This window comes from Monodelphis domestica, chromosome 2, assembly GCF_027887165.1.
Source record: "Monodelphis domestica isolate mMonDom1 chromosome 2, mMonDom1.pri, whole genome shotgun sequence".
NCBI classification, from domain to species: domain Eukaryota; kingdom Metazoa; phylum Chordata; class Mammalia; order Didelphimorphia; family Didelphidae; genus Monodelphis; species Monodelphis domestica.
In genome coordinates, this window is record NC_077228.1 from 292,188,054 (window position 1) to 292,211,600 (window position 23,547).

Sequence of the window (23,547 nt, forward strand, 5' to 3'; positions counted from 1 at the left end):
TCAAATCTGATCTCTGATACTTCCTAGCTGTGTGACCTTGGGCAAATTACTTAACCCCAATTGCCTAACCCGTACCATTCTTCTGCCTTGGAACCAATATATAGCATTAATTCTAAGATAGAAGGTAAGGGTTAAAAAAAAAAAGACATCTTCCTGAGTTCAAATCAGTTTTCAGTCACATATCAGCAATGTGACCCTGGGCAAATCAATTAAGTAATTAACCCCATCATCCTCAGTTTCTCATCTGTGAGATGAGCTGGAGAAGGAAATGGCAAGCCACTCTAGTGCCTTTGCTAAGAAAACCCCAAATAGAGTCAGTCGGGCATGATTAAAATGACTCAATAGCAACAAGAAGATTGATGAAGCTGAGGCACACATCAGTTAAGAGACCTTCTTAGGATCAGTCTCATAGCTAGTAACTTTCTGAGACTGAATTTTCAATCAGATGTTCCTGACTGCAGGCTCAATGCTCTATCCAATGTACCACCTAGCAACCTGGAACACTGCATGCCACAACCATGCTTTGTCTGAACTTCAGTTAGTATGTGATTCTAATTTCTAATTATCAACTTTATTGGAGATGTCCTACCTGGCTTAGACTCTTTTACCTCAGGAATTCCAAATCCAAAATTCTAGCCTTGACTCTGAGGCTGCCAACCCTGAACTAGGCACTGATAAGAGGAAAGGAATAAGCATTTATATAGTGCCTACCATATTCCAGCCACTATGTTCAGTGTGTTTTACAAATAAATGACTCTTTTGATCCTCATAACACAACCCTAGGTGCTATTATTATTCTCATTTTACACTTGAAGAAACTAGGGCAAAAGAGTAAATGATTTGCTCAGGGTTGTACAGTTTTTAAGTACCTTAAACTGGATTAGAACTCATCGTCTTCATTCCAGGTCCCATGTTCTTTTCACTATACCATCAGCTACCTCAATATACTGTTGCTTCATGTTGAGCCCATTATATGCCCTGGTAGAATGACTCTGAAATTGATCTATTTATCCTTTATAGCACAATTCTTTTGAGGGTCAGGACCATTTTCATATTTGTTATAATACCCACAGTACCTGCAACCTCCTATGTACCTTACAGCTGCTCATTCAATTAACGGGATTATTTAGACCTCTGCTGAGGACAACCAGAGTTGTCATCTTCTTTGAGGGCTGTTTAGTGATGAAACCCAAACCTGGGATGAGTCCCATCATATGGAAATACTTGACCTTCTTCATTTCCTCCAACTGAGAGGGCACACACATTTCCTTGACCAGTTGCCATGCTGAAGAGTGACATCTGGCAGTGATATTTCCCACGTAGCCGGCACTGCAGGGCAGGGTGTACTCATCATTCTCAGAACCAAATCCAAAGATGATGCTGTCACAGTCAGCTGGCCAAAACCAGAAACAAATAGGGGTGAAAAGAGTGAGAAGAGAACTGAGTTCAAGTTTAAGTTTGCAAACATGCAAGTCCCCTAGGAGTTAAAAGAAGTCATCATAACTATATAGCCATAGCTAGCCTTAGGTAAGGCTATAAAACAGACATGGTTGACCTTTGGACCTCTCTTTCTTCCATGTTGCTTATCCCTAATAAAAGTATGCATCTCCATTGATCCCTTTGATATGATCATAGAATGTTCAAAGTTAGAAGGGACTTCATAGACCTTCTAATTCAAACCACGGCTATTCAGGAGGCTTCTCTACAATGTCCAAGACAAGTAGTCACCTAGTGTGAGGCAGGATTTGAACTCAAATATTGGCTGATTTCCAATCTGTCACTCTAGCCACTGTACCACCTTGTTGTCTCATTGCTTGATGACATCTGCCATGCCCTCCACTATTAGTGTTTCCTATTCCAGGTTAAAAAGTTCCAGTAACTTCAGATAATCCTTATATGATATGAACTTGAGGCCATTCACTATCCTGATTAGCTCCTTACTATACTCTGTAGCTTATCAACTTCCTTCCCAAAACAGGGTCTCTTAAACAGAACATAATGTTCTATATTCTAAATAAAATACAATGTTCTCTACTCTAGATGTGGCCTGACCAGAGCATCATATAGTGGGGCTATCATCTCTGTAGTCCTATACTTATTTAAATTTGTCTAAATTAACATCAGGACTTTTTGGAGTTCCACATCAAACTATTGACTAACATTGAGCATGCAGTTCTCTAATACCTCCCCTCTCCTCCTGATCTTTCCTCCATCCAAGGATCACATTCCTTCCCCCAAACTCCTTTCTTACTCCAGATACCTATCCTATGTCCTGCTGTCCTCAGATAGCTGTCACGTAATCTCTGCAACTCTTCTTGGATTTTCAAACTCACTATCTTCAAGACCCAAAGAAATAAAGCTAACTGAAGTGGTAACATGGATGGTTACTTTGGCATTTTGGAATCAGGGGACTCTGCCTAGTTAATGAGACAACAATGGGACAACTAGTTAAATTAGAGGACCATAGAGGTGGAACAGATTCCTAAAGTCAGGTAATCAAAACCCCTTATTTTACAGATGAGAAATCAGATGTTGGTAAGTAATTTGAGTTACTTGCCCAACATTGTATAGAGAGTAAGTAGTAAAGTTAAGATTTGAATCTTCATTTTCTAGCTCCAAATCCAGCTCACTTTTGACTGTACCGCACTACTTTCCCATATCTCAAACAAATCCAACTACTATTTTCTTTAGTGGATACATAAAAGGTGAGACAAGATCTGCTTGGTTAAGTATAAATTCAAATGACAAAGCCTGAGGGGGAAAAAGTGTCCTGGGAAAAAGAGTAAATTTGTTGGGTTCAAATTTAGCTCTGTCATCTCCTGGGAAAGAAAGAAAGTTGAATATTCTCAACATGTTCTCCTCAGGGGCAATATTATTGTCACTAGTATGCAGTCATTCTAACTACAACTTCCAGTGATACCATTGTCCTTCTGCATGAGAGGAAAACACTGGATCAGTGAGCAGGAAAAATCTGACTAAGTCAGTCAAGGTCATACTGTATCAGTCATCCTAATCTAATTACCTGGCCCAGAAAACTCATTGCGTGTCCTAGGCCAGTGATGTCAGACTCGAATAGAAAGGGGGGTGAGTCAGGGAACTAATCCCTAATTCATAAAGACTTAGTTTTAAAATATGATATTATCTATATTTGATATTTTTATTTATTTTGTTAAATATTTCCCCAGGGGCAGGTAGGTGACACAGAGTATAGAAAGCTGAGTCTGGCCTTAGGAAGACCTAAGTTTAAATCCAGTTTCAAACACTAGCCTTGTGACACTGGGCAAATCACTTTTCCCTTTTTGCCTCAGTTTCCTCATTTCTAAAATGAGCTAGAGTAGAAAACAGGAAAACTACTCTAGTATCTTTGCCAAGAAAATTCCAAGTAGAGTCATGAAGAGTTGGATACAGCTGAAAGAACTGAACAATAAATATTTCCTAATTACATTTTAATGTTTCTCTGCTGCACTGGGAAGTTTTGAGTCTTTGATTGACTGCCTCAGCAATAGACCTTTAATATTTGTTGAATGCATGAATAAAAAGTATTATTAAATTATAAATTATAAATTATAAAATTATAAAAAATATATAATTTCCCATGTGTCTATGAGTTACATGAAAGCTCATCTTGTGCAAGTCAAGATACTTGTGTGGGCCTCCATTTCCTCATCCATAAAATGAATGAATGAGACTACACAGCTTTTAAGATCCCTTTTAACTCTTTGATTCTCATGAAAAAAGAAAAGCAAACTATTGAACAGAGGACTAGTGTTACCTTTTCCAAATACCCTTAAAGAGTTTTCTTCTATTAGATAGTACTTTTTAAGACTTGATTTCACCTTCCCAGAGACCTGCATGACAGCAGCCAAAAGCTCAGAGGTGCTGCTAGAACCGATGATTTCATAACCAACAATTATGTTTCCTTCCCTGGAAGAATAACAGAAGAAAACCCAATATGAAATAGAAAATAGAGTATCATTAAACTGAGATACAAATAGTACAAGGTACTGGGTACTCATCTCAAGCATTGCTATTTAGAGTGATGAATTTCCTCTCCTTAGGAGAGATGATTCTTTCCTTCAACCAAAGATTATCCACCCAATTATCTCCTTTCCCCATAACCTGAGGGGCTACTTAGGATTGTATGGCTATCAAAACCTCTCCTGAGTCCCACCAACCCACTAGAAAAAAAGACTGTCTCAGTGTACACCATCATGTGAGCAAGACACTGGAATCAGCAGGTGAGAACAATTTCAGAGCAGCACATGATGGTTGCTTTAAGACTCCTTCCCACTCCAACTTCCCATATCTAGCCCTCTCTAATCTGTCTCCCTCTGTCCTTCCTTTCCATTCTGTCTTCTAGAACCTCCTCAATTACTAACAAAGTCATCTTCATCTTTGCATCTTCTGGTGCTGAATGAAATCTACTGTTCTGGAGATACCAAATCCTGTTATCCCAAGATAACATCTCTAGGCAATAAATATTTGCTTCTCTCCTATACCTTGATACCCAGAGTTAGGAGAAGGAGCTGATGGATTCCTTGTTCCCTAATGCTACCTCCAGACCTTCTCCTTGCTATTATCACTCAGCAACTCTTTTTCTTCCCCAAAAGATCACTCTGTCCTGTCCAGGTTTTTATGGCTGCTATCTTTAGACTTCCAGATCATGAACTTTCTTCCCCAATAAGTTCAGTACCTGGCTTATAATCTTTTCCAGTGCTGTCAAACTCCAATAGAGACATAAGGACCCTTACAAGTTACATATATGACATTTCATGATGCATTTCATTGTTTTACTGTATTTTTACATATTTTGCTCAATTTTTCCCAATTACATTTTTATCTGGTCATGCACTGGTCTGCCTGTGAGTTCTGTTTTTAATACTACTGTCTCCGTACTAGTCCCTGCCTTCTTTGAGTACTTTGGTTTCTCAGTTCCTCAACTTCTGACACCCCTGATCTGTCTTCAGTGTATACCAAAAGGACAAGCCATTTCATTAGACCTCTCTCTGACTCTCCTGAATTTGCCCCAGATGCCACGATTCCTAGTTAATGAGCTGTCAATAGTTATTATCATTGGGATTGCCTAACTGAGATGAATTACCTTATCTCCTTTATATTTCCTACTCAATAACAACATACACATCTCAGTATCTACACTGCCCTAAGAAAGATCTCTCTAATGAAAGAAATATTGCTTCTGGATTAATATGGCTTTGAAGCAATTTCAGTTGATAGTAGACAGTAGTTGAAGTAAAGTTGTTAAGATACTGGGCATCAGATTTATTATTCCAGTTCTGCCATTTACAAACTTGTGGTATCGGGCATTTAATTCAATTAAACTAAGCAACTAATTTTTAAATGCCTAATATAAACATTCTTATTGTTTAGTCATTACTCTTCATGACCCCATTTGTGGTTTTCTTGGCAAAGATACTAGAGTGCTTTGCCATTTCTTTCTCCAGTTCATTTTACAGATGAGGAAATCGAGACAAAATGAGTTAAGTTACTTGTCCAGGATCACACAGCTAGTCAATTTCTCAGACTGGATTTTAATTCAGGTCTTCTCGACTCTAGGCTACTATCTACTGTGCCTAAGTAGGTGTTGCATAAGCATTGTAGTTGGAGTTTTAAACAGAAAAGTAAACCTGACACAATTGCTATGATTCGGGAACTTATAATTGAATAGCAAATCACTTAGCTTCTCTGAGCCTCAGTTTCTTTGCTTGTAAATTATGAGGTTCCATTCTTACTATAACATCCTAAGAGATTCCTCATTTGTCAATCTATCTCTTAAAATAATTTTTAGTCATTTATCAAAGGTTGTTCAAATGTGCCTTAATTCTAAGGGAATTTTAGCTTGAGATACAATTCAATTGACAAGAATTTATTAAGCATTTACTATATGCCAGCGAAGATACAAGAACAAATCTAAAATGATCTTAGTTAACAAATAGAATGCCGTTCTATTGCTACACAGATGAGTCAATATATAACATATTCAAAATTAGATGCAAAGTCATTTCCACAGGGAGAGTACTCATAATGATGGAAGGCAAGATGGGCTTCCTGTAGGAAGTAATACTTAAATTGAGTTTTGAAAGAAGTTAGGAATTCTATAAGATAGAATTAAGGAGGTGGTATATAGGGATCACCCAGTATAAATGAAGAAAAGTAGGAGATGGTATATGGTTTGCCTAGAATATAGGGTGAGTCAAGGAAAGTCATGTATAGTAAGCCTCAAAAGATAGGCTAGAGTCAGATTAGAAAGAACTCTAAATGCAAAGTTTATAAGCCATTATAATAAGGATGAGGTACACCTAGGAGGCAAAGCAGATAGATTTCTGGGCCTGGTGTCAAGAAGAACTGAGTTCAAATATGGCCTCAGACATTTACCAGCTGTGTGATCCTGAGCAAGTTAATTAATCCTGTTTGCCTCAATTTCCTCATCTATAAAATGAGCTGGAGAAAGAAATGCAAACCACTCTAGTATCTTTGCCAAGAGAATTCCAAATAGGGTCATGAAGAGTCACACATCTAAAAGGACTGAACAAAACAAATTATAAGGATGAAATGGAGAGAAATTTATGAATACGTATATGTGGCCAAGGACCAACATATCTAACAAGGCAGGATAAATGGCAAATTGATGAAGCATCTCTCTATCATGAACTAAATAATCCTGTATTTCAGCTTCTTTTATTTTATAGATGAGGAGACTGGGGCACAGAAAAATTAAGTGGCTTACCCAAGGTCATGCAGATATTAAACGATGTTTTAAAAGAGCTTGAAGTATAAATCTTCTATCTACACTAAGAAAAGATTACAAACTTAAATATTTAGTGCAATTGATTCTCCAAGCTGTAGTCAAAGATGAATCTTGAATGACAAGGAAGATGACAAGATGGTGCAAGATCTGTTGAAGCTTTAAATCTATAATCTTGTGATCTTAGGAATCTCTAAGCCTTATGTCCCCTGTCCCTATCTCACTGAATTTTCCTTTTCCACAAAATGCCATAATTGTTAGTGCATGCATTCCTTCTTCCCTATGAGCTCTACCATAGCAAAATCCAGGTCATAAAAATCTTTTGTAGCCTTCTGAACACTTAGCACAAGGTTTTATAAATAGTGGGCACTTCATAAATATGTGATGGATAAGTGAATGGCTATATAGGTGAATGTGCAAATAAATAAATGAAAGAATTAACCTCTTACTACATTCTGTTAAGTCCTCAGGGAATGGCAATAGACATTTTGCAGCCCATTATGCAATCCAGGGGCCTACCCTTCTGAGGCTATTGTGTTACTTACCGAAACTGGGTGACACGGACAGAATCAAAACCCGGAACCCCTTTGTAGGCTTCCTTAAGCTGAAAAAGAGAACAGAGGGCAACACTTTGATCTCATTCCCTTTCCCTGGGAAAGTCATTTAAGCAACCAGTGGAGACAGACAGGATATTATCTAGATGAACAAGAAAAACCTGGAGAGTGGGCAGAAGCTAAAAGTCAAACAAATAAGTCAAACAGCAGTTGCCCTTTTACATTTTTTATTTTAGGTTGTGGAAGGAGTGAGCCAACAACAGCCTAGGATGGGAGATGAATTTAAGTGGTGTATACTCTGACACAATGAGGCCAAATCCCTTTTCCCTGACACAAGGTAGTAGTTTTCATCTTATGATTAATTAAATTCTAGAAAGGGACATTAGCAGATCATCTAGTGGATCCTGACTGCCATTATATCTGAATTGTCCCAAACTGCAAATCCAACAAGTGATTTCTAAAGACTGCCATAAGAGATTTCATACTTTTTCTCAGAACTTAAGTTCAAAGTCCAGGGTCTGCTCTGGGACAGTTTTCCAGACAAAATCATATTATCAACACATGTAAAACCCATGGAATTGCTCATTGGCTAAAGGAGGGGGGTGGGAGGAGGGGAGGGAAAGAACATGATTCATGTAACTATGGGAAAATATTCAAAATTAATGAAATAAACATTAAAAAATCACATTATCTAAAAGTTAGAAAATATATCAGAGACCATCTACATCAAGCCATACCTGAGACAACATTCCTGAAAAGTACTTGGTCAAAGATACAGAGAAACAAAATTTCAATTCCCTGAAGGTTACTGTTACTAGAGATGTAAATACTTTGAAATCATTCACAGAATTGCATGACAGACCACCAAACTCAGTTAATTCTTCAAATAGCTATATGGTACATAAGCCCTTAGGGGGAAAAATCTACTCTGAATCCTGAAGCTGAAACTTCCCATCCAGCAATGACCGATTTAGATAATACAAAATTTACTGAAAGTGAAACTGACATTACATTTGAAAACAATAATCCTATTCAAAGTAATGGAGGTGACGTGACAGTTGAATTTGAAAAGAGGAATGGAATGGAAGTCTTAGTAACTGAAAGAACAACCAAGACTTCAAATGGCAGACTTTAAGTCAACATTCTAAATGGAAGAGGGGAATTTGGCCACATAAATAGCTATAATTTAAATTCATGTTCCAATGTAGTAGAGGATATAGTACAATCAGCCTCATATGAAGACTTCATAGGAAATGAGTTAAATCAAGGAGAGTTAATTGACCCACAGCTAGCAGAGGATAGTAAAGAAATGAAAAATGGCTCAATACCTACAAACACCTTACACAGCCAGAAACATATGTATGTACTACTGTGGGAAAGAATGAAGGCACACATCCTACTGATGCAGGGGGAAATGCAGATGTACTACACTTATTCCCAGTACAAAATAACAACATAGAGGGACAGATTTCTATCTCTACACAGTCAAAAGAGAAGGGAAATGAACAAAACCTCCTAGCTGATGATAGAGTAGAATTTATAAATATTAGTAACACCATTAAATATCTGCAAGAAGAAACTAACCCCATACCATCAAGTTTACCACCTCAAAACAAAAATCTAAAGCTTAGCAATGAGAAACAATCAGAGACTGATTTGGGAAATATAAAAGCTGGTGACTTAGGCCTAGATCAATACACAAAGCCAGAGTTAACAACATCTGACACAAGTTTATATGGCACTGAACAAAAACCAATGAATAACTTAAGGATTGCTGATTTCAGTGAGTCAGATTCAGATGCAGAGTCAGAAGAAATACCAGAGGGCGTAATAATAATGGACCAAGATGATTTAGAACAAATGCCTCACCAATTTTATAAGCTTCATGAAGAGGTAGATGAAGAAGGGGATGTGTGGGACATAAGTGAGAAAACTGAATACCTGAAATCAGTACAATCAAAATCTTACCAAAATTATGATGTTGAGATGTTCTTTGAGCACAGAACAAGTTGTATACCATTAGAAGAACTTTATGCAAGAATAGGGATTGATAATGAAAATGACTTTATAGAGAGATTGAATTACATGGCTTGTACAGATACGGATTTTGAATGGGAAGGAGGATATCAAGGAACATATTAAAGAACTGGAGGAGGAAAGATAGATATACAACTTCACATCTACTCTCTAACTTCAAGAACATGACAAATACCATTCATACGGTAAGATTGAAACCAGGATTAGTTGAAGTTCCAGAGGGTAACATACAACACAAGACCTTATGAGAATGAAGGCTAGTTTTTGGTAGAAAAGAAGATATTCCAGAAAAAGAACAACTAAGTAATTCAACAAGGACACTCCTAAGCTTGTAGCAGAAAACTCCATCTTCATAACTATGATGGACACAAACACCTAGAATGCTATGGAAGATTAGATTCACATTGGATGGATTTGTTATCAAAGACTTTAACATCAAGTTATAGTTTAGAACTGAAACAGATTATCCATATCTCTCAACCTTCCACCTAAGCAATCTCTACTGGGGGAAGGAAGTGAGGGAGGGTATACCATGGAGATATTACCTCATAGTTTCAGATACCTCACAAGAAACAACAATGTGATCATGTCATACAAATGACATTTGAAAAAAAAAAGCCCTGGTCATGAGCAGCAACACGAGTAGCCCTAGGAAAATAATCAACAAAAAATAACAGTCCCTATGAAATACAAAGGAAAGCAAACATGAGAGTACATATCAACAGATAGTACAGACAAGAGAGCATTGCACATGTTAAAATGATAGCCTGTGAATGGAAACTATGAAAGGAAAGCACTGCAAAAACCAGTAAAACAGAATAAAGGAAAATATACATTTAAAAGATTAGCAGCCAAAGAAAAGTCTCTACAAATTCTATACAAACCATCTGCCTATATTAGTAACAGAAAAGAAAGAAACAATGTTATTTCAAATGAATATGTAACTCCATGACCAAAGGAAATACATCATATCCAAATTCTGTCTCCAAGATATAACTAAAGACAGAATACAATAAATCTCCTTGTGAAAAATTAAGATAAACAAACTTCAAATTTATATTCTTGACAAAATTCTAAGAATTTATATTATTATGCTTACACACACCCATGAAGATGAACATAAGTAAAGCTTACTTCCATGCATGAAGATGTATATATGCAAAGCTTACTTCTACTCATGAAGATAAACACATGTAATGCTTACTTCCACACGTGAAGAATAACTGATGAATTCTGACAAGCATTCATAACTTACTTCCATGCACAATGAAAATTTAAATCTTACACACATGCACATGTAAAAACCTTACACACATGCATGTTCCTGATTATTCTGGTTTGTTCCTGAATTGAAGAACACAGGACTACAATCAAGAGTGACAGCAGACAAGAGTGGTATGCTAACCAGATGATGAAGGACACACAGTTTCTACAATCAACATCAAAGGACATGGAAGGACTTTGAAAGTTTAGACTTATGATCATGAGGTTATGTAAGAATGTGTCATACATGTTAACATCATATATGTGTATATACATGCTACATAGAAATATAATGTAGGAAGATATCTCATGGAATGGGTAAATATACAACATATGCATAGTTGTAAAACACAAAAGTCACACTGATATAAATTTCTGTGGAAAATTCAAACAGACAAAGATATTTCTTTGAGTTTGAACAGAAATCAAGAGCAATGGATAAGGATGTACATATGTAAATATGTATAAATACAACCTATATACACATGTAAATACTAATGTGCTAACAAACTAACTATATTAGAATGAGTTATTAACGTTCTAATAACTAAACTATAGAGACAGCTGAAAGAATTTGTTCAAAGTCTTAGAGAAGTCGGGATAAATAAAATTACTTATGTATAGAAGTTAGATTATGTTATAATTGTAGGTTAGCAATTGTTAGTAATAGGAAATTTTACTTAGTGAATTTATAGACATTAGGAGATAAGACAGTTACATATTCAAAAAGCTGTTGAAATTGTTTAAAATTGTTCCATGATTTGTTATTATGTCAAAACTTTCATGTACAATCCCTATTACCTAAACCATTTTCCTATACCCAAACTTAGCATAAAACTTGATAGACAGAATAGCTAAGATAATAGGATTCATTATTTTGGGAGGGTAAAGAAATATTTGATATAGTACAGATTTAAGAATTAGATAGTTAGAAATATCCAAAAGGTAAGTATCATTATAAAAAAATGCAGGGTGCATTTTTTAAGACAAAAAAGTAGATGTTGTGGTATAGGAATGCATGCAAAGGACAGAAGCTGGAGATGGGCCATCTGTCAGTCAAATGAAGATTCCATTTGGAATGTGACTGGGAAACAGTTTGTAGACAAGCCAACTGTTTGAGTGGATTTGGAGATCTTTGGCTGATGGTGGTGACTGAAGCAAGAAGCTGATTTTATCTCTGGGACTTAGGATAATCAAGTTGGAGGTGACCTGGCTGATTTGAAGGCAGAAGAAAAGAAGGACAATAGTCCTTATATCTCTCTTTGACTGGCTTTGTTTCATAATAGTGACTGAATTGCCACTTCTCTCAATATCCTCCACCCTAACACTGTAGATAATAGGGAAAACCCTATCCCTCTTACCTCCATCCTCCAGCCTTGTCCTGTCTTCCCCAAATAAGCCCCTTGTTTGACAAAAAAGATTAAGAACTATTTCATTGAAACCTCACAGCTCACACTGAGTGACTTGAGGGAGGCTGAAGAAATGGGTAGGGGGGTGCTGAAAGGCTTCTGAAGAGGGAGGTACAAAAGGGAGGTTAGGCAAAAAGAAGATAACTATTTGAGCCATTAGTTATCTAGTATCCATCAAATATACCCTCAAAATATCATCTATTACACTGATGACTCTTAATGGGGAATTCATCACTTCCTGAGGCATCCCATCATACTTTTCCTGTTGTTCAGTCTTTTCAGTTGTGTCCAACTCTTTGTGACTCTCAGGTTTTCTTGGCAGAGACTGGAGTGGTTGGCCATTTCCTTCTCCAGCTCATTTGGCAGATGAAGAAACTGAGACAAATGAATTTGAATAATTTGTCCAGAGTCATAGAGCTAGTAAGGGTCTGAGGCTAGATTTGAACACAAGTTTTCCTGAGGCTCTATCCAGTGACCCATCTAGCTACTTGCTTTTATACAGCAAAAATTATCAGGAAGAATTTCCTCATATAAGCCCAATTCCCCCTATTTGCAGCTTCCTTCCATTGTTCCTAGTTCTATCATCTGGGAAGAAGCAGAGTAAGTATAATACCCCTTCTATGTCACTCTCAAATAAATGAAGACAATTACCAAGAGTATTCTTCAGGCTAAATATATCACAGTCTCTATTCTTGTCATAAACTAGGATACTAAATGCTGCAAATTTATATCCATTTCACCATCCTATAAATTGAGGAAGCTAGGTGACAGTAGAAAGAGTGCAGGTCAGAAAAATGTGAGCTGAAATTCTGCCTCTGATGCTTACTAGTAGTGTGAACTTCAGGTCACTCTGTTTACCTATTTCCTCAACTATAAAATAGGGATAATATTATCATCTGCTTCCTGGTGTTGTTGGGAGCATCAAATGAGATAAATATTTGTAAAGTGCCCAGCACATAATTATTGCCAAGCTCATGAAAAGTTCATTGCTCTAGATCAGTGGCTTTTGAAGTGTGTATTTTGGTATTAATAAGTCCCAAGTTTGGACTACTAGATATGCCAAAGATTGTATGGAATCTCATTTGCAATGTATGTCTCCTAAATGTCTTGGAGTCTGCTCCCATTCTTTGCTGCAAAAAAATCATAATGTGCCATGAGAAAAACAATTTGACACCACCGTGAATATACTCCCCAAATGTCAAGATGTTTTTGTTTAATGGCACTCAAACTTACTTATCACCATCTCTCCCATTCTGCTTAGCACAGCATACAGAATCATAAAATTTAGAACTGGAAGCAAGTTAACTGAGGCCCAGAGAAAGGAGTTAAGCTATTCAAGGTTACACAGTAAGCAAAGTCAGAGCCAGAAACTTGATCTCTTGGCCTCCAGGATAGTATTTGAAAGAGAACTATTATATATAGTCTTCCCAATAAGTATTCAATAATACTTATTAAATGAATAAGTAAATGAATGAAAATGTGCAAAAATAAACTGTTTTCAAAATATAAATAACTGGGTAGAAAAAATTGAACAATCAAAAAGTATTTATTGAGTACTTATGGACAAGGCTAAGAACCTATCAAGAGCTAGGCAGTTTAGTGAATAGAGAGCCAGGAGTCAAAATGGGACATCCTGGGTTCATATGTGGCCTCTGATACTGTCTTCCTAGCTGTGTGACCCTGGGAAAATCACTTGTCCCCAATTACTGAGCTCTTACCACTCTTCTGCCTTGGATCAATATTTAGTATTGATTCTAAGGCAGCAATCAGGGGTTTTTAAAAAAGAAAAAGAAAACAGAGATGGACACTGGATCATTTTTTTTTAAGAAAAGCATCCTAAAGCATTAGAATATATCATGTGGATATGTTTTCTTTAGAAATAGATACATAAATTAAATGACTATGTTTATTCTCCAAAATATATCACAGAGAAAATAGAAGCATGGCAGTTATCCAAAAAAGCTTTTACTGAGATTTTAGCCTAGAGAGTAAAGAACAGGCAGTGGGAAGAGGATGTTTTCCCCCCTATGGCTTCCATATTTGCTTCCATATTAGGGACATTTGAAGCCTTTGTTTACTTTCTTTTTTCAGTAATAAAGCTTATAAAAATAATAATTAATGAAAACTTATAAAACTTCATACATAATTCCCTGATATTATTATCTTTATAAAATCACAGACTTTCAGAACTAGAAGCAACCTCTGGATCATTTTTACTGGTTCTTTCATTTTACATGGAAGGAAAATGAGACTCTAGATGACTCACCAAAAAGACTTCTCTTCCTGAGTTCAAATCTGGCCTCAGTCACTCAAGAACTATGTGACCCTGGGCAAGTCACTTTATCCTGTTTGCCATAGTTTCCTCATCTGTCAAATGAGCTGGAAAAGGAAATGGCAAACCACTCCAATGTCCTTACCAAGAAAACCCTAAATGGGTTCACAAAGAGTCAGATACAACTGAAAGACGGCTAGACAACAAACAACAAACTGAGGTTCAGAAAGCTTAAGCAATATTTGTAAATCTCACAGAAGAAAAGAAGAATTGAAACACTGGTTTGACTCTCAAACTAAGCACTATTCTAAATACCTCTTGCTGCTTCTCCTAATTCAATCTTTCTGAAGCATCTAGTGGAACTTACACTCTAATAGCTTATATATGGAGTACTCCAGGCCATGTCCATGCATGAAACATCAAAGTTTTCCCAAGCCAGGTTACCAAACTAAACGAAAGCTTGCATGCAGTTTAATCTCTGTTTTCTGAGCTATATTTTCTGAACTGTTATTTCTCAGAACTGAGAACCAAGGCCTTCAAATATTACAGGAGTTGAGTGGGTGAGGAGTTATAATTTAAATTAACTTATGTCTGGGCAACTTCAGCCTATAAATAGCTATGGAATTTTCTTATCTTACATTATTTTGGATTCAAAATTCTGAAGGTTAAAAACTCCCATAACAAAGAATGGCTCAACAGAGGGTTCAGAAAAAAAAATATTAGTTTAAGGGCATTGTATTTGTGGGCAGATCAAACTGTTTCTTTTTATTATTATTATTATTTTAAGAGGTCAAAGAAAGCATTTCAAGGGGTTTCTATGGACTTAGATCTTTCTTTTTACTAACCTCTAACTGCATCTAGAGGAACAGCCAGTAAATGCTTGTAGAATATATTCTTGTTGTGTAAGAGCAAAGTCAGCCTTCTTTTGCTAACTGCTCAATGGCTTGAGATTTATTTCTTCTCAAGATCAAACCTGAATTGATAGGGTACTGAAGTTAGGTCTGCTTATAAGAGATACAAAAAGTGATTAAGAATCCCTGCTGGTGTTGCCAATGTATAATTTAAAAATAATTAATAAAAGGCTGACATTTCAATAAAGATTTAGATATAATCACAGATAAAAAACTAAAGATAGATACAGATAAACATCAACATGTTTAACTATATAGAGAGAGTTATATATGTATCTATACATATATCTCAACTATATTTGGAGTCACTTCATTATATAATGAAAAGTCACAAAGTCTCAAAAATGGAAGGGACCTAATCTAGTCCAACCAATACTTAAATAAGAATATCTCTATATCCTCCCTTTCAAATAAGAAAATGCTAACTTACTTGGATTTCAATGCCAGCTGTGTAGTTAAAGTATAGTTCAGATGATGAATTCAGGAGTTCTTTTCTAAATTTCTTGTTAATTTTAAAAGTGCCAAAAATTTCTGTGAAATTCAGAGAAAGAGAGAAAGAGAGAGAGAGAGAGAGAGAGAGAGAGAGAGAGAGAGAGAGAGAGAGAGAGAGAGAGAGAGAGAGAGAGAGAGAGATTTGAATAAAAATTTGTAGACAAAATAACTGGAGTTTAGAATTAACACAAAATTGAAACAGTTGGTTCCTGAACACACCTGTTCAATGTCTACTGACCTTTGTGAGCCATATTTCAATTTCTTTGGATGATGGTCCTAAAGTCAAATGAATTCTAACAATAAAAACCATAATTTCTAGTTTGCTTTACAGTTTTGAAGTGTTTTAACAACAATTATCTAATTCAAGAGCCTGATTCTAAGAGGTTTTTTACTTTAAATTTTCAATCACATAGGGATAATCTTTAAAAAAAAATCCAACATATTATGAAATAATGTTGTTGTTTAGTTGTACCCTACTCTTCATGAATCCCATGGACCATAGCATTCTAGGCTTCTATCCTCCATTATCTCCCAAAGTTGTCCAAGTTCATGTTCCTTGCTAGGGATTAGAAGAAGAAACTCCTACTAATGCTGGACAGCTCCTTTCCTGCAATTTATAGGTATCCCTTCCAAATTGCTGGTGTGAAGAATCTGGCATGATCTGGAAAATCCACATGAATTTTTTGTCCCTCTTTTTGTCCCTTTTACCAGAGAAAAAAACAACAATATATTATGAAATTGTAGCCAGAGACAGATGTTTTGGTCTGAGAAAGCAACAGGGCAGTGATTATAACAATAGGGCTTTGAAAACAGATTTCAGCAAGTGGAGATAGATGCAAAGGGAGTATGTTTCGAGTATGGATGTTGATAAGCTAAGGATATGGTCATGTTGAATGGAAATGATATTAGGATATCTAGGTAGCACAGTAGATAGTACTGGGTCTGAAGTTGAAGATACTCATTGTCCTAAGTTCAAATCTGGCTTCAAACATTGATTAGCCATTTGACTCTGGGCAGGTCATTTCACCTTGTTTGTCTCAGTTTCCTCATTAAAAATGAGCTGGAAAAGGAAATGGCAAACTACTGGAGCATCTTTACCAAGACAATTCCAAATAGGGTCACAAAGTGCTGGATATGATTGAAAACTACTGAATATGAATTTATGTGACCGTACACAGGTCACTTTCTTTCTCTAGGCTTCACTATCCTATCTATCAATAAAATGAGAAGGTTGAACTAGATGATCTCTCAAATCCCTTCTGACTCTAAAGCTATGATCCTCTGAACTCTTTTGATAGTTAACAAATGATAAATCAGAAAAGTAGGGATTTGTATCTGGAAAGAGTCTATTCTCTGGGGGTTATTCACCCAGATTCATCTATGTAGATGAATACCTTATCAGACCATTTATTTGTCTGTTGCTATATTTTCTTCTTTATTGAGGTAGACAGTGCTAACTGCTGTGGAAGAAAGTTGGAAAGCATGCAACACGACAGTAGTAGCTGAGACTGATGACCTGTCATTAAAATGAGAATGTTCTTTTTGGAATGTTACTGGGAGAAGCTGTTGAAGAAAGGAACAGACCAACTGAAGGGTTATGTCTTTTAATCTTGAAGATAGAAAGGAGAGGTTGTCTTTGACTGTGAAGATAGAAGAAAGAAGGACAAAGTCCAGCTCTCTCTCTCTGTCTCTCTGTCTCTCTGTCTCTGTCTCTCTGTCTTTGTCTCTCTGTCTCTGTCTCTCTGTCTCTCTGTCTCTCTCTCTCTCTCTCTCTCTCTCTCTATCTCTCTCTCTCTCTCTGTCTCTCTCTCTCTGATTTGTTCTGTAGTGATAGTGACTGAACTTCCAGACCCATCAGCCCATTTCTCCAAATTGCAATATTCCATCATCCTCCAACCTGAGACTCATTGTAGTATTAGGTAAATCCTCAACCCTCTTACCTCCATTTCTTATCCTCTTATCCTTTCCCATCTTCCCCAAATATTTAAGATAAAGATAAAGAAGAGAAAGAGTATTTCATTTGAGACCTCATAAACTCACCCTGAGTTGATTTAGAAGAAGAGGGAAGAAGAAGGAAGGGGGAGGGGAGAAGGGAGGCTAAAGGGAGGAAAAGGGAGGAAGGGAAAAGGAAAGTAGATAACAGCCTGATCTGTTAGTTATCAATTAACAATCAAAATAGTCCCTTATTACACTGCCTAGAAAGTAAAAAAAAAAAAACAAACTATAAGAATCTCACTTTTAAAATATCACAATTCCCACCTTCATAATGAAGGATTGCAGCCATATTTCCAGAATGCTACTCCATCATTATGAGAGGGGAACATACACAGCAGACATAGTAAATATAGGATTTTATAGATGTTAGTGAATATAGAGGCTATCTAATCTAAAACTAGCTAGGTGGTACAGCTGATAAAGACCTGGGGCCTACAGTGGTGAAGACCTGAATTCAAGTCAGATATCTCTAGCTAAGCAACCCTCGGCAAGTCACTTAATTTCTTTCTACCTCAAATTTTCCATCTGTAAAATGAGGATAAAATGCCCCATGGTAATGGTGAGTATGTATATATATGTATATATATAAAGTTCATTGCAAACCTCAAAATAATATATAAATGCTAGCAATTTTTAATATATTTATAATATATGACAGGTCACTCAGTTCCCTTTCAGTATCATTTTCTTAACTGCAAAATAAAGGAGTAGGCAAAAATGGATGAGATGGCTTCTGAGGTCCTTCTTAGCTCTGGATCTGATTATGGGATTGAAAAAGACAAGACAAAAATAGAGAATTCTGAATATCACAGTAAAGAAAGGAAATGGATAGGCTTGAAAACATCAGAAGGAAGGCAATCAGGACAGTGAAGAGGCCTGTATCCATCACTATCTAAATGTATGGAAGAAGCAAAAAATGTTTAAACTGGAGATGTCTCGAGATGAAGGACATAATAGCTGTATTTAAGTATATTTAATTCCAAACCATTTCAGTATCTTTGCCAGAAAAAAAATAAAACAAAACAACAACCCAAATGGGGTCATGAAGAGTTGGAAATGACCGAAATTACTGAATAGTAACAACAACAAAAGAACAAATAGAGGCATTGCGGGATTGGAGAAGAGAGAATCTTGTTCTGATCTTCAAAAGAAAAAAAGGGAGAGAGTGGTATCTGAAAATTCAGGACAGTGAAATTGTGTTTGGTCTTAGAAAAATTTCAAAATATATTATTGAAGGGAATAGCTAGCTAATACTTAGAAAATAAAGTAATGATCACAAAGAGCCAGCATAGTTTTATTAAAACCATGTCTTACCACACCAACCTCATTTATGTTTTGAGAGTTAGTAGCATGATAAATAGGGAAATTCTGTAGACAAATACTTTCTAAAATTTAGGCAAGCATTTGACAAAGACTTGCATGCTATTCTTGAGGGCAAGATGAGAAGATGTGGGCTAGATGAAAATATAATTAGATGTATGTGCAGCTATTTCAATGGCAAGATTCAAAGAGTAGTCATCAATGATTCAATGACTCAATGGAAAAGAATTTCTCAGAGTATTATTACTACAATGAATTGTCTCATGTTGTATATCATTTCTATCAATGAAGAGGGTAAAGATTATCATATTTGTAGATTGTAAAGAACATATAGAACCCAACAAAATATCTCAACAAGCTTGACTATTAAATTAAATCTAAAAAGATTAAATTTAATAGTGATAAAATGTAAAGCTTTATAAACAAACTTCCCAAGGACACGATCAAGAGCTATAGCTAGACAATAATTCATCTGAAAAAAGTCTAGTGGTTTCAGTGGCCCACAAGCTCAATATGAGTCAAGCATAATATAGGAGACAAAAGTAACTAATTCCATGTTAAGTTCCATTAAGAAAAGTGTCAAGGACAAAGAGGATGATAATCTTCCTCTACTTTGCTTGGGGTACCATATTTTAGGAAAAATGCCAACAAGCTGGAGAGTGCTCAAGGACAATACCTAGGGTGGTGAAGGGCCTTAAGATTGTGCTATGTAAGAATTGTTTGAAAGAATTTGAGACAGAAAGAAGAAAACCAAAAGGCAGGGAAACTTAAAGGCTGCCTTTTGAAGTGCTATTAAGTCTGAGAGAGAATAGCCTTATTTTTCTGACTTGAGTTATCAAAAATAGGAGCAAGACATTATTTACTTTGAGGCATATTTAGGTTTGATACAAAAAAAGGTTTCCTAGCAATTAGAACTATCCACAAGTAATTCCAAATCAGTGTTGTTGTTAAACCCTTCATTTTACAAAGAGGATCGATGATATTATGAGGTATAGATATATGTGTTAGTTTGATTTAAGTGAGGCAGAGTTGCACAAAGTCTTTAACCTCACTCTCTCTTCCAAAGTCATTGAAGACCATTGGCAAAAGTAAAAATCAGAAGTTAAGACAATTGGCAATGGCACAGGATGCAATAGATGATCTTGACATCTGTGATATCTAACCAAGTTCTAAATATTCCATTGCACGTTTTTCAGCTGCATTCCAGTTGGGACAAATTGTTCTCATTAATAGCTTCTTTTGGAGAAAGTCCTCACATGCCTGGTGTGGACCCTTGATGTGTTTGAGACTTATTGACTGCCTTCATCCTGGTCTAGCCCATCAGTTGAGATGGTTTTACCAGTGTATGACCTCTGCATATGTTACTGCATCTTAGCAAGAGTTGAGTGTCAGTTGAACACTGCAGGTAGATGCAGGCTTCCTGAAAAGGAAGCCCTCACACCCAGAGGTTTAAATCTCCTCTGAAAAGCCCATACATTTCAAAATCAGTTCTGTCCAGGAGAGTAGTAGGTTCCTTCTCATTAGAGATCTCTGGCCAAAGTCTGGATGAGTCCTGCTCAGGGCTTTGGTAGGTGACATTCTTATTCAGTTAGGGATTGGGCTCTGTGATCTCTGAAGATTCTTTCCATTCTGAGTTTCCGTGATTTTGAGCTGTGAAATGAACTTGCATTAAAATAGGGATTGGCGAAGAGCAAGGTTTGGAATCCAGTTTTTTTTCACTACAAATACAATAAATCTTCTCTGATACCTCTCTGCTTCATGGGAGTGGCTCAAACCAGAGGTATTACCATTCTAACATAAAGAAATTCTTCACTCAAGTACTAACAAATAATATTGTAATTCTCTTAGAGTCATTCTAATTTGTCTGTCACATATAAACACATATATATCAATGTATATGTGAATTATATATACATACATATATATCTGTAAAGTGTATTACTATATATATAGTGTATTTATACATTATATGTATATATGTGTGTACACAGTATATATATATACATATTTCACACACCTATGTGTATTTAATAGATAAGTAGATAACATACAAGTAGATAGATAGATACAATAGATAGAAAGATAGAAAGATGATAGAAAGATAGATAGAAAGATGATGGAAAGATGATAGAAAGATGATGGAAAGATGATAGAAAGATAGATAGATAGATAGATAGATAGATAGATAGATAGATAGATAGATAGATAGATAGGTAGATAGGTAGGTAGGTAGGTAGGTAGGTAGGTAGGTAGGTAGGTAGGTAGGTAGGTAGGTAGACAAGGATCAAACCTATAATTTCTTAGGAAGTATCCAAGTAAAGAAACGTTATCAATAGTTTGGCTCTTCCTCCATAACTTTATCATCTTAGAGAATTGTGTAAAGAGAAATTAGGTGACTTGACTAAGGCCACACAGCTACTATGTATCAGAGACAGAAAGATATGATATAAGAAAAACAAAAGTAGACATATGTATATATATATATATATATATATATATATATATATATATATATATATATATATATATAGCTAAATTATGGCTATTTTATCCAAACATAGAAAATTGGGGCCTGAAGAGGTTACAGCTTTGCCCAAGATCATATAGAAAATAAGTCAGAGATGAAATTTGAACCTGTATTCAGAATAGAAATGGTTGTTGATTTTGATTTTTCTTTAAATAAACCTTTTCAATACATTTAAATTAGGGAGTTGGTACCAGCTTAATGGGTTTTCCCAAAGTTTCTGGTTGGGAATTTGAGCTAAGAAAAGTATGGGACTCCTAGAAAGCCCTGAGATTTTTCTGGACTTCCCATATCATAAGCCTCTGAACACAAAGGTTTCTTTTAATTCAATGCTTTCTCCATATTTATGAAGGCTAGCTCTTAGATTTTATAGCATCTATAGCAAGGTTGGATTCAGATGAGAGGAGAAGTAGTCAATGATTCATCGCCATTGGGGACAACTTTGAAAGACAGGAAAGGTTTAAGATTAATTGAATAACTTATTTTTAAATTCCTTCAATTTAGCTAGAACCAGGTAGTAAAGGAGCAATATTTCCTTTTTATCTCTATTTCTCTCATCACTATAGTAGTTCTTTCTACCATATTGTTTGTGATGAAGCCATTAAAGAAGCCTCCTACTCACCCAAAATAAACACTTAAATTACTGAAATAACTCTTTAATTGCTCTTGTTCTCCTCTACTTTCCCAAGTCGCTAGTTTATTTTAATCCAGTCTACATATTTTTGCAAGATTAATCTTTCTAAAACACTACTTTTATGATGTCACTCCTTTAATTTCAAAAATAAAAGTATAATGACTTCCTACAGTCTCTTAAAACAAATCAATGCTTGGCATTTAAGGCCTTCATTTGACTGCCCCCATTCTACCCCACGTTTTACTGTTTTCTGTTGTGTCCCTTTCATTTCAGTCAGGAAAGTCTCTTAGCTGCAGAAGTGGATTATTTTTCTTTTATCTGAAGACCTAGAGCATTTATATTTTCTTTCATTAAAAGAATATACACTTAAATTATGTGCTATTATTCTATTGTTCTTTCATTTACGTGAGCTTTCTTGTCCACCAATTAAATTGTAAGCTCCATTGAGGACAGGGAAAATCTCTTCCACCTCTGTCTCTCTTAACACATGGACATAGAGTTTAGAAACTTAGAACTAGAAGAAGCCTTGGAGATCCATTATTTAATTTCCTTAGATCTTTTCTTCATCTGGTAAAATAATGAGATTGGACTACATGACCTCTCAGCTCTCTTCCAGTGCTACATTCATGTTCCTAGTTCAATCCTTTCATGGATAAGAAAGCCAAAGCCCAGAGAGACTATGAATTGCTTCATAGCTAATTAATTGTCTAATCCATCAATTTAAAAAGCATTTATTAAGCACTTGCTATTTGCCAGGCATTGAATTAGAGAGAACAACAAAAAATGAATCAATCACTTTTGCTCTCAAGAATCTTATATTCTATACTATTGTGCTAAAAGGAATAATAAAGTGGAGGAGTTCCATGGAGACTGGAACAACCTCCAGGAAGTGATGCAGAGCGAGAGGAGCAGAACCAGGAGAACATTGTACACAGATACACTGTGGTATAATCGAACGTAATGGACTTCTCCATTAGTGGCAGTGTAATGTCCCTGAACAATTTGCAGGGATCTAGGAGAAAAAAATCACTATTCATAAGCAAAGGATAAACTATGGAAGTAGAAACACTGAGGAAAAGCAACTGCCTGAATACAGCGGTTGAGGGGACATGACAGAGGAGAGACTCTAAATGAACACTCTAATGCAAATATTATCAACATAACAATGGGTTCAAATCAAGAAAACATGTAATGCCCAGTGGATTTATGCGTCGGCTATGGGGGGTGGGGGGGAGGAAAAGAAAATGATATATGTCTTTAATGAATAATGCTTGGAAATGATCAAATAAAATATAAAAAAAAAGAATCTTATATTCTAATAAGGGAGACAACATGCCCATGTATGATTATCTAAATAATATTTTCAAATGAAC

The 23,547-nt window shown here is 35.9% G+C and overlaps 1 protein-coding gene across 1 annotated transcript in view; it reads right to left on the minus strand.

Annotated features, from left to right (window-relative positions):
* The window catches only part of ADGRF1 (adhesion G protein-coupled receptor F1), a 44,711-nt gene that overhangs the window by 17,211 nt on the left and 3,953 nt on the right, over positions 1-23,547 (minus strand). The window contains exons 4-7 of the mRNA XM_056814716.1: positions 15,640-15,740; positions 7,309-7,367; positions 3,773-3,924; positions 1,230-1,393 (exon numbers count right to left, since the gene is read on the minus strand). Coding sequence (XP_056670694.1) covers positions 1,230-1,393; positions 3,773-3,924; positions 7,309-7,367; positions 15,640-15,740 — 476 coding nt within the window. The remainder of the gene's footprint in view (positions 1-1,229; positions 1,394-3,772; positions 3,925-7,308; positions 7,368-15,639; positions 15,741-23,547) is intronic.